At 45.7% G+C, this 12,415-nt stretch overlaps 1 protein-coding gene across 1 annotated transcript in view; it reads left to right on the top strand.

Moving 5' to 3' along the window:
* Positions 1–12,415, top strand: part of Thsd4 (thrombospondin type 1 domain containing 4) — a 564,519-nt gene that overhangs the window by 28,489 nt on the left and 523,615 nt on the right. Inside the window, exon 3 of the mRNA XM_036194378.1 lies at positions 10,874–10,943. Coding sequence (XP_036050271.1) covers positions 10,874–10,943 — 70 coding nt within the window. The remainder of the gene's footprint in view (positions 1–10,873; positions 10,944–12,415) is intronic.

Here is a 12,415-nt window from a genome sequence, read left to right as displayed (position 1 = left end):
GAAATGAGAGCCGGAGAGGTGGCTGCTCTTGGGGCCTCTTGGGGCCATGGGAAAGACCCTGAGGACCAATGTGAGGGGAAGTGGGCTCAGAGAACTGTTGGCCTGTGTGTGAGAACATCCAAGATAGGGCTGGCTATTGGAGGTGTGATCAGTTTGTGAACACGGCAGTCTTCCCTGGGGTGAAGAAATATGTGTTAATTGGAAAGGTCCAGGGTCAACCACTGTCCCTTTGTCGGAGATCAGGAAATGTGGAGGAAGAAGAGGAGGGAAGGAGAGAAGAGGAGAAAGAGGAAGTAGAGGAAAAGGAAGAAGAGGCTACTAAGTCAAGTATTTAAACTTCCTGGTATTTCAAAGGCAGGCCAGCAAGGCACTACTTATCATTCCAGCACTTGGGAGACTGAGGCAGGAGGATGGAGAGTTGAAGCTGTAGGAGACCCTGTCTTTAAAACAACCCCTTAAAAGAAGCAAAAACAAACAAAAAGTCAGACTGGGATTTGTGTTAGCTGTCTCCTCAACCACTGCTCAGGTGACAGCCAGGAAATACATTGGAATATCTCATGAGTGGCAGACTATCAGTGCAGTGGATAACCCATCTTACCTTTTATATGAAAGAAATTACAACAAAAATTTTGTTTTCCTGACCAGGATGACCAGCGACTTTATCCCAAATGCAGGTTAAAGCATAGAAACCATAGGGATGACACACCTTCAATAGTTTACTTTAAACTTAAAACACATGTACATCCCCGAACAGCTTGTTTTGATGTGGGGCCAAGAGCGTTTCTTTGCACATGAAGCCCTGATTGTCTTTCTTATGCAAGCCACACCCGTAAGCATTATCTGAGGTTTCCACTTTAAAGCCCGGGTGAGGATTTAAAGACATTTGCAAAGCAGTCTGAGGACAGAATTACTTTAGGTTTTAAGGGTTTTCTTTTCTGCCCCTAATCATCTGCAGTTATCTCATCCACACCTAATTTGCCAGCCGCTCCCTCCCTCCTTGGCTGATTGCCTTTCTTGAGGCTTTTCACAGCCCTCAGCTCACTTTTGTAGAGACAGCCATCAAAAGCGCCTGCTGCTGTGTTCGGATGCACAGCTCTGGGAACCGCTAGGGTATTCTGTGTCCTCGCTCGCTACCCGTGCAAACAGGTTTGGGAACCAGGCGTGTGAGTGCTACTACACTGATGGGAAAAGTATAGAAGTGCGTCCAGGAAGAACCTTCTGAATTCTCATCTGTGGATTTCTGGTGAGAGCCATCTGAACGGCAGGCAGAGAGGCCAGAGGAAATAAAATGCGTTTCTGGAGGACTGCCCTGGCAAAGCTTACCTATAAAATGACGGCAAGCATCCAGACAGGATTGATTTTGCCTTATGCCTGGCACAGCCCCGTACCTGGACCCTGTCCTCATCACTCAGTGCTTGATTGTGGGATTTGCTAGAACATTCTGTGCTGAGATGGAGTTGAATGGTGTCAAGGTGTGATCACTGGGTTGCCAGCTAACCATTCCTTGCCTCCTCAGGTAAAAGCTTTGCATCCTCAGGAGTTAGAACCAATTGCTCTAATTTGTGGGACAGATTTATCTTACCTTCCTTTTTACTAGCTTTACTGTCTCACCATGGGGAATTATGGGATGCATTAAAAAACAAACAAACAAACAAAACAACTGAGCCTGGTGGTAGTGGTGCACTCCTTTAATCCCAGCATTTGGGAGTCAGATCTTGGAATTCCAAGCCAGCACAGCCTCACTCTGGTTTATTTTTTCCTTCTCTTCCTCCCCTTTTCTCTCTTTCTCTTGTCCCTCCCTCTCTCTTCCGTCTTCACCCTCTGCTTCCCCCACTCTCACCTCCGCTGTCTCCTCCTCTTGTTTTCTTCTTTGAACAGGTGTCATGTAGCCCAGGCTAACCTCAGACTTACCCTGTACTTGTGATCCTCCTGCCTCCACTACCGGAGTACTGGGAATACAGGGCTAAACCACCAGGCCTGTGCCTAGTTTTTATCGTGTTGGGAATGGACCCAGGGCTCACTCTCACTAATCCATCCTCTCCCACGGAGCCCCACCCCTCGCCCCACCCCTCATTTAGCATTTCATTAGCATTTCCTCCCCCCCCCCACTTCCTTTTCAGTTCTCTTCCGTTCTGCCCTCTGTTCTTTACTCCCCCTACTTGTTTTGAGCTGATGATTCTGCTGGCTTTAGGGATACATTCTGCTGGCTTGGGGGCGCGCGCGCGGGGGGGGGGGGGGGGGAGAGAGAGAGAGAGAGAGAGAGAGAGAGAGATTGATTGATTGATTCACCAAAGGTCTCTCAGTCATAAAAAGCCGTGGTGTGATGGAGCACCTTGCATTTCCAGAGAACATGAATGGCTGTAAGCACCAAGGACCTGGAAATAAGCAATAAAATCCCGTGTGCAGTTAGAAAGGTGTCTAAGTCCATGCTGTGAAATGGAAATGTTTCACTTCACACAGACCAGGCCGGCCTTTCCCCAAAGCCTGTTGGATTTGATTTGGCTGTAGCTTGATTGGATACAGGTTTCCCAGGCCAGGGGGGAGCCAAGTCAAGAGGACATAATTGTACAGAGAACCGTCTCTTAACTGAGAGAAGTCTAGGCCTCTCTCTGTTGCCAGAAGTCTGCTGTGCCCCAGAGATCTCGTGTGCACCAGTGACCAGCGCTTTGAATGACACTCACTGGTGATGCTGCAAAGCTAAGAAAAATCACTTCAGCACAGGACACTCTGAATAAGGAAGGAGGGGAAATGCATAGATTACACTCTAAAAAGTTGGAACTTAGGTGATTGCCTGCCACCGCTGCCATCATTTTCTCCTCCTCCACGTCCTCCACTTCTTCTTCCTCCTATTTTTCCTTCTCGTTTTCATCATTCCTGTTGTCTTTTTCTGACAGGGTCTCACATAGCTCAAGCTGGCCTAGAACTTGCCGTGTAGCCAAGGCTGACCTTCACAAAGACAATGGATGCATTAAAATGGCAAGTGGTTAGTTTGTAGAGAGAGGATGCTGTTATTCCCAGGAGGCTCCAGTGTCTTGCAGTTTAGAGTTGGGGCTGAGAATGTGGCTGCACTTCAGTGCTGAGATGTTGGCTCAGGTTGATTCAATTCTAGGCTGCTCACTATGTATCTCTTGGGTTGTATTAAAAACGGAGAAAAGAAATGAAGGGGGATTCCCACCCCTTTTTCTTGTTTTGATACTTGAGACGCTCAAATGGTGTTGAGCCCATTATGGGGATATGAAGTAGGCAGTAGCCTATGCTGGAATTGGATGGTTGGGTGTGGGGAGCAGAATTGGCCAAGGCAAATACAGAAAACTAAAGCCCTAGTTCTGTGATGTAAATCTTGTACCATTTCACTGAGCATTATTTTCTCGTTGAATACTTAAAATCTACGGTGGATGAATAGCATATCTCTTACTCTGATTGCTATGAGATGTTGGGTAGTTTGGACTGCAAGGTGGATTGGGAAATCTTAGGAGGTACATGGCTCCCCACATTCCACATTGAAGGAACTTGTGATTTGTTTGCCAAAGGCCCTGGTAGCCTTCAATCCTTCAAAACTTGCAAGCGGAGAGTCCTTTGCCAAAGCAAAGTACCCGAGTGGAAGCACAGGAGCTTCACACAGACACATCCGTGGTCTCCCGGTCCCCGGCACTCATCTGGAACTGGGTCAGGAAGAGCAGAGAGCGGTGCTGTGTTGTCCTGTGTTTGGAAGAAGTGTGGGCACAGAGACAGACTATTAATTAGTGAGGTAGGTGTGAGCAGGGGTGGGTAGCCCGAGACAGCCTCTGCTGAGCAGGGGAGGGAAGCCTTCACTCTTTGGCAGAGCTTCCTCTGGCCCCTGGGGTTATATATCGCTCCGACTGTTGTTATTGCAGCCCAAAGAATAATTTCCCCTCTGGGGGAATTTATTTTATTCCATTCAGAGCAGAGCCTATTTAATAACTAAGGTTTTATCCCAGAACGATTTTGCTGGAGATTCCTGTGTGTGTGAGCTTCACCAGGACCCAGCTAGCAAAGAGAGGTCTGAGACGTTGGAACATCTAAGTATCTTCTCACCGAGATACATCAGCAAGCATTTTTCTTGGAAATCTGGTGAGATTACTTTTTGGGGTGGGTGCCACATAAAAATTAAAAATAAAACCAACCTCCTTTTAATAAATTCTTTATAAAAGAACATTTAGAAGCTCCAGAAGTTATTTTGGACATTTTAAAATCTGTTCATTCCCATGAGTTTAATTTGTCTAAAATTTCAGAGTTCATATAGATAGGGGAGCATCACTCACCAGTTCCAGGCACCATTCATTAATTCAGTACATTAAACATTAATTAAGTGTATCAATCACTTTCAGTATCATAGGTACTCTGCTAAGTACTGGGGATAAGACAAAGAGAAAATCAATGCCCCATTCCATTTTCATGCTATAATCTGTGAATGTGTTTGTATGCATGTGTGTGGAGGTGCATGTATGTGTCTGGAAGTGTATTATGTGTCTGGAGATACAGGTATGTGTGTGGAGGTGTATGTATGTGTGTGGAGGTGCATGTAAGTGTGTGGAGGTGCATGTATATATCTGGAAGTATATGTATGTGTCTAGAAGTGTATGTATGTGTGTGGAGGTGCATGTATGTGTACACTTGATTTATATGTGTGTAGAGGCCAGAGGATACCTCTGGTATTATTCTGCAGATGCCATCTATCTTTTTTTAATTCAGTTTTGTTTTTGTTTTTGTTTTTTTTGTTTTTTTTTTGGAAAGTGTTTCTCCCTGGCCTGGAGCCCACTGAGTAGGCTAGGCTCGCTGGCCACTAAGTCCCAGGAACTGGTCTGCCCGGCCTCCCTAGTGCTCTGGCATTCCAAGGGAGAGCTATCACCCTGGCCCTTTTAATGTGGGTTCTAGGGATTGACCTCAGGTCGGTGCTTGTGTGGTAAACACTTTGTTCCCTTCGCTCTCTCCAGATCTGTTGATACTTTCTAATGGGAAGAGAGAGACATGTAAATGTTACAAGTCATTTGAGGGAACAGAAATGGTCTTGGCTGGAAGATGGAGTGGTTCTACACAGTAACTACAAAGTCTCACGGGAGACAAAAGCTCTAAGCAGAGACCTGAGCAGCTGAGGGAAGAGGTGGAATTCACAGGCACCTTGAAGTTAAGTTCTTCTGAGACAGGAAAATGAATGTCCTTCTCTCCTGTACTGTCCCCCTTGAATGCTTCAATGGAACCAGTGGTTATGCAGAACTGCTCCTGTTGGCACTACAAGTATGTGGCCACTGTGTGAGCCAAGGGCTCTGAGGGACTGAGGTATGACACATTTATAGAGCTGCTATTTGTTTTTGTAATGAAACCACACCAATCTGGTTTTCTTTTGAAAAGAGTGAACAGTGCCAGGCTGTGTTAGAAATTGTCCTGATTTGCAGGCACAGGTTCAAAGTGTGTGCTCCTAAGCATTAACTCACTTGAGGTGGCCTGGACAGGCTATATTATCCCCATTTTACAGATTTGGCAACTGAGGCATGGAAGAGAGGGCAATTAGTCAAGGTCATGAGACCTAGGGGTGTGTGCTCCTAGGCTGAGATGTGTGTTTTTGATTTCTAGGATAAGCTGAATCTAGGGCGTAGAAGTAGACAGTACCATCTTCCTCCACTGTCTGAGAGCCAATCTTGAGATGTTACCCCCATCACTGCAGCACAGCTTGGGAGCTTTTGTGGCCCAGTGCTGTTTTAACAGAAGTTTCATTTTGTGTATTTATGTGTGTGTGTGGGGGGGTATAGGGGTGTCATTGCTTAGGAACTGCTTGCCTTATTTTGATAGGGATTCTCACTGGGCCAGAGATGGCCATTTAGGCTAGGCTGGCTATCTGCAAAGTCCCCGGACTCTTCTGCCTCTACCTTCCTAGGACTAGAATTACAAGTTCGTGCCACTCAGCCTTCAAAATGGGGTATTTTTTTCCAACTACACATCTGATAGACGACTAATATCCAAAATATGTAAAGAACTCAAGTAACTAGATCCCAAGAAAACAAATAACCCATTTAAGTAATGGGGTGCAGATCTAAACAGAGAATTCTCAAAAGAGGAACTCAAATGACTGAGAATCACTTAAAGAAATATTCAACATCCTTAGCCATCAGGGAAATCAAAACTACTTTGAGATTTTAACTTATACTAGTTAGAATGGCTAAGAGCAACAAGACAAGTGACAGCTTATGCTGGTGAGGATGTGGAGTAAGGGGGACACTCATCTGTTGCTGGTGGAAGTGCCAACTTGTACAGCTGCTGTGGAAATCAGTGTGGTGATTTTTCAGGAAGATGGGAATCGATCTTCCTCAAGATCCAGCTATGCCACTCTTAGCATCCTGCCACAGAGACACTCGCTCAACCATGTTCATTATTGATCTATTCATAATAACAAGAAATTCAATGCAACTTAGATGTCCCTCAAAAGATGAATGAGTGCTGTGGATATCATGTTTACACAATGGAGTATTACTTAGTCATTAATAGAATGACATCATGAAATTTGCAGGCAAATATATGGAACTAGAAAAAAAAATCATTCTGAGTGAGGTATCCCAGACCCAGAAAGGCAAGTATGATATGCATTTGCTTACCTGTGGATATTAGCTGTTAAGTCAATGATAACCAAGCCATAATCCATAGAACCGCGGAGGGTAGGTATAGAGTAAGAGACTAGAGAGAACTGATAGATCTCCTAAGGAAAGGTAAGTAGAATAGATAATTATGGATGGATGGGAAGGCTAGAAGGATCAAGTGTGAGGAGCAGGGGTTAAGGGAGGGAATACAGGGAGAGACAGCTAAAATTAAGGGGCATTTGAGAAGTGTATGGAAATCTAATATAGTAGAAACTTCCTAAATATATGTACATATATGAAGGTGATCTAAATGAAATCATCAAATAATGGGGGGGACAGAGCCCCAACTGGCTATCTCTTCTCACCAAATGAAGCTTCCACTACTGGGATTGGGTTACATCTTATTGAGTTGTTGGCCAAAGGGATCCCACAGGAATCCCAAACAACGCAGGCTGTTGCCAAGACTACAGGTTGTTCTCCACAAACTGACAGCAAGGCCCATTGCTGAAGACAACACCCACACAACTCATTGAGTATGGAGAAGTCCAGCTGGTGCCTACAGAGAGCCCTCACCCACTCCTATGTTCTAGAAGCTTTGGTACAGGAAGGTACTCTGCATTCTACCAAAAGAGAAATGTAAACACCAACCCAGCCACAAACTTTTGGATCTATAATGGTATTCTGTCTACAAGATGTGCTCATGCAGTGGTGGCACAAAGCTGTGGGAGTAATCAACTAATGTCTGATTTGACTAAAGGCCACTCCACGGGATAGAACCCATACCCAACACTGCTTGGATGATGAAGAATCAGAGACTAGATAACCCAGGACCTAGGATAAAACCAAGTGATACTGGTTTGAAAGAAGAAAAGAAAAAATAACCAGTGATAAAATGACTCCTAATGACATTCTGCTATACTCATAGATCTGTGCCTTATTCAGCCACCATCAGAGCTTCCTCCTGCAGCAGATGGGCACAAATGCAGAGACTCACAGCCAGACATTATGCAGAGAGTGAGAGACCTTGGAACTCTCAGCCCTAAATGGATGCCTTCACCAAATCCCTCCCCACAGAGCTCAGGAAAATCCTTGAAAGAGGAGGCAGAAAATGTGTAAGAGCCAGAGGGGATGGAGGACACCATGAAAGCAAGGTCCTCTAAATCAAGATGAGCAGAGCTCATATGAACTCACAGAAACTGAGGCAGCATGCAGAAGGCCTGCACAGGTCTGCACGGGTATGCACCAGTTCCTCTGCATATATGTTACAGTTTTTAGTTTAGTGTTTTTATCGGATTCCTGAGCGTGCAAATGAATAGGTCTCCAATTCTTGTGCCTTTTCTTGGGCTCTGTTCCTTCTCTTGGTTTGTCCTGTCCTATTTGATGTGATAGTTTTTGTTTTATCTTATTATATTTTATTGTTATCCCTTTGAAGCCTGTTCTTTTCTAAGGAGAGACAGAAAGGGAGTTGATCCAGATGAGAGGGACAGTGGGGAGGGACTGGGAGGAGGAGGGGGAGGGGATAGATTATGTGAGAAAGAATATTTTAAATAAAAGGGGGGAAAAAGACAAAAAATAGTCTTTGTCACTGTGCTGCTTTTTTCCAAGGGTCCTGGAGACCTACTTGGGTCTTCTTGCTCACACCTCAGGTGCTTTCCCAGCGAGCCATCTCCCCAGCCCCAGGTTCTTAAATTTATTTTCTCTGATTTAACCAGGATTGGAATCTTTGCGCCTGTCTTCATGCTTTGTGATCCTCACAGAAGATGAAAGTATTTGTGGCTTAGAGATGTTGCCAGTATTACCCAGAAGGGACTGAGCCAAGGGCGAAGGATTTGTGAGAATTCAAAGCTAACCTAGACTACACAGGGAGTGCCAGACCAGCTGGGGCTACCTAGAACAAGCACTATCCTAAAAAATATTTCTTAAAACGCGAAACAAACAAAATCAAAAGTTGAAGAGAAAGTGTGTTTGGGATGTTTTCGATTGATGAATACTTTTTGTTGTTGTTGTTTTAGTAAATATTTTTTAGAGTTAATTGTAGACTCTGTAACATTGCCATTGCGACCTGTTCTTTACTATAAGCCTTGTGGGTGCCAAATAGTGTAGAGCAGTGGTTCTCAACCCTCCTGACACTGTGACCCTTTATGTTGTGGTAATCACAACCATAATGTTTTTTGTTATTTTTGCTACTGTTATGAATTGTATTGTAAATATCTATGTTTTTGGATGGTCTTAGGCAACCCCGATGAAGGAGTCATTTGACCCCCAAAGAGGTGGAGACTCACAGGTTGAGAACCACTGAAGTAGATTTGTTTATGCATTGGATGGTGCAGCTAGAACATGTGGCCACCGTGGGAAATCCTACTGGGTCACAGGGGTCTAGCTAGATGCTCAGCAAGTAATAAATCCACTTTTCATACTTTAATAGTAAATGCTCATATAATTCAGTTGGCCTGGTGGCATACTGGATGCTTATAGAGGGATGGAGCCCTCCTCTAACTCTGTACCCTTGGCTCCCAGATGCCACTGTGTTCTCCTCATCTGTAGCCCCACAGAGTGGTGGGTTTTTTTTTTTTTTTTTTTTTTTCACCCCTCAGTGATGGAGGCCTCAAAAAGGTTAGGAATTGCTGCATAATTTAACTGCCTTCATGGTTAAGCACTAAAACATATTCAGAAGATGCAGTGATCCAGGAATGCTCAGAATAATGGCATTGTTAATTAGAAACTCGGACTCTGGAAATAAAATTCTCGTGTGTGTGTACACAGTACATGGGTGAAGGCCAGAATAGTGTTAGGTGTTATTCCTTGGGTACTGTACTGTATTTTTTTTTTTTTTAAAGACAAGGTTGCATACTGGCTTTGGAAGTCACTGAGTACCCACATTAGGTTGGCTGGCCATGGAGCCCCAGGGCCCCTCCTGCCTCTGCCTCCCCAACACTGGGATTACAAGTGCTCACCACTCCACCTGACTTCTTGTTAAAATGTGTGTTCAGGGGATGACAGTCAGCCCCTGTGCTTAATGACAAGCACTAGACTGACTGAGCCGTCTCTCCAGCCCTGGTATTACTTGTTTCTCCTCAGACTTGCTAGCCACATATTTTTTCCCCTCTGTCTTGTTTGTCTCAGTTACTGTTCTGTTGCTGTGAAGAGACACCATGACCATGGCAACTCTCATAAAGGAAAACCTTTCATTGAAGTGGCTTATATTTTCAGAGGTTTAGTCCACTACCATCATGGTGGGACATGGCAGTGTGCAGACAGACGTGGTGCTGGAGAAGGAGCTGAGAGTTCTGTATCCTGTGAAGGCAACCGGAGGTGAACTGCCTTGCTGGCTTGAGAATATACGAGACCTCAAAGCCCACCTCCACAATGATACACTTCCTCAAACAAGGCCACACCTACTTCAACAAGGCATTACCTCCTAATAGTGCCTCTCTCTTTGGAGGCCATTTTCTTTCAGACCACCACAGTGTTCCATGATCCTCACAGAAGATGAGAATATTTATCATTTAGAGATATTAGCTTGCCCAGGATCATGCAGGCAGGAACATCAGCATTGGGATCCATGCATAGATGTATGTGTAGCCACGGCTTCATACTGCTTTTCAATGCTGCTAGGCCAGACCAAAATAAATACATACATACATCATACATACATACATCATACATACATACATACATACATACATACATACATACATACATACATACATAAATGAATAAATCAACATCTGTATCTTTACTTGATGACAAGTCCTCATCAGGGCTGGGGACAGTGGGGCTTAGGGAAGCTAATCCCCTGTGATACCGCAAGGGCTCCAGATGGGCAGAACAGGGCTCTAAAGCAAGCCTGGGCTATTGGGGGAGGGGGCTGATCTTGTTACTCTGCTAACCCGGCACACACTGGCATGCACTGTGTACCATGTGAGGGGTGGTGGCTGTCAGGTGTTCTGTGTGAGGGGTGGTGGCTGTTATCTTATCCTCCACACCTTTGAGCCAGCACCTATTATTATTCCCATTTTAAAAAGGGGAAGACTGAGGCTCCTAGAAGTTATCTCAGACCTGCAGGCCCTGCTGGGAGGTAGTAGGTCTGGGATTTGATTGCACATTTGTCATGACTTTCCCCTGCATGGGGCTGCTTCCTCTTCCATGTCTTCTCTGGGTCAGGACCCAGGGTGGCTCGACCCCCACTTCCAGTAATGAGCTGGTGATGCCAGCTTCCTCTCGGTGCTGCCGGACAGACGGACAGACTCACAGCGCTGCCTGTTGCTCTTTTTCCTCCCTAGTGTGCTGGGCGCCCTCCTGATGCTTGGTTCTCAGCTTGTTTGCGCGCAGCCCTCTACTGAACACAGAAAGGTAAGTCCTGGCCGCTCAGAACCATTGTGCTTCTCTGCCGGATGGGGCGGGGCCACCATGGCCACTTCTCTTATCCTTGTTGGAGGTTAGTCCCAGTTGATTCCGAGTAGACGCCCGATTCTGGAATATTCGGCAGATTTCTCCATCTTTTCCAAGTTCCTGGAACTCAGATCTGAAGCCGGTGCTCAGAGTCAGTCTCTGATCTGAGAGCAGAGTTGGCTTTGCAGCCTGTGTCCCTCGAGTTGAGTGGGACAGCACAGCCAAGGCTGGCAAGCAGAGGTCCCACTCAGGAGTGGGGAGCACTTGCCAGAGCTGGGGCCTGTGGGGAAGCACACCTTCAAGGCCATAGGCAGGTGAAGATTAGAGAAGCTAACTGATGTGAGAGGACACCGCCCTCTCCATAGGGAGCTGTGATCACCCATAGAGGGCCCCAGTCTCTACCGCTGGTGAGGGCTCTGGGAAGGAAACCCGATGTTTTGTCCTCCCATCCCATTGGTGCTTCCCTTTGAATTAGTCTAGACAATGGTTCTCAACTTGTGAGTTGTGACCCCTTTGGGGGAGCGTGGACCGATTCTTCCACAGAGATTGCAATTAGGTATCCTGCATGTGAGATATTTGCATTATGATTCGTAACAGTAGCAACATTATTGTTACGAAGTAGCAACAAAATAATTTTATGGTTGGGGGTCCCCATAACTTGAGGACCTGTATTAAAGGGTTGAAGCATTAGGAAGGGTGAGAACCACTGAGCTAGACAATTGACAGGAGCCCTGGATTTGGTCCGCAGAGGCCAGCTTTCTAGGCCCCCAGGACACGAAGAACTCACTCCCCTTAATTTCCGCCCACTTCATGGAGAACTTTGCCCTGGGACGTGAGCCAGCTTGGTGCTGCCTGGCCATGCATCGGGGGCTCCTGAGAAACAGACACGAGACACTTGGACAGAGTACCTCAAGGCCATGTCTGCTGCCTGGGTCTTGAGAGGAGAGTAGCTGTTTGTATTGAAGTGGGCTTTGCACCGGCGAAGTTCAGAAGCAAAAACGGACTGAGAAAGGAAAGAACGTGTGAAGGGTTTCACCCTCCCCCAGCAGTGTTGGGGGTTCTCGTCCGACATATCTAGTTTCTTTTAGACCCAGGGCTTATGTTCTGTTTTTCTGAACCAGTAGAAGTCTCTCTTGTTCCCCCACTGCAAGACAGCTCCATGAATGTGTTCTCACACCCTGCTCACCTCTAGAGTGGAGCCTGGCTTAGTAGGTGCTCAATGCAATGCTTGTTGAGTGACTAACTAATGGAATGGTTGGGGCCAGGCCAAGGTCCAAACTTCATTTTGCCAGATTGGTTTGAAAATCAATAACCTCTCACTCTGTTGTCTCATCTCCAGTCACAGTTTTAATAAGTAGAAGGTTGTTAAAAATATTATTGTGCCATCAATTATTAATGTTTGATATTATTGGGACTAAGAGTTGACTTGCCCT

The sequence above is a fragment of the Onychomys torridus genome, chromosome 7 (genome assembly GCF_903995425.1).
Source record: "Onychomys torridus chromosome 7, mOncTor1.1, whole genome shotgun sequence".
NCBI lineage: Eukaryota > Metazoa > Chordata > Mammalia > Rodentia > Cricetidae > Onychomys > Onychomys torridus.
This window is presented reverse-complemented; position numbering and strand designations above follow the sequence as displayed.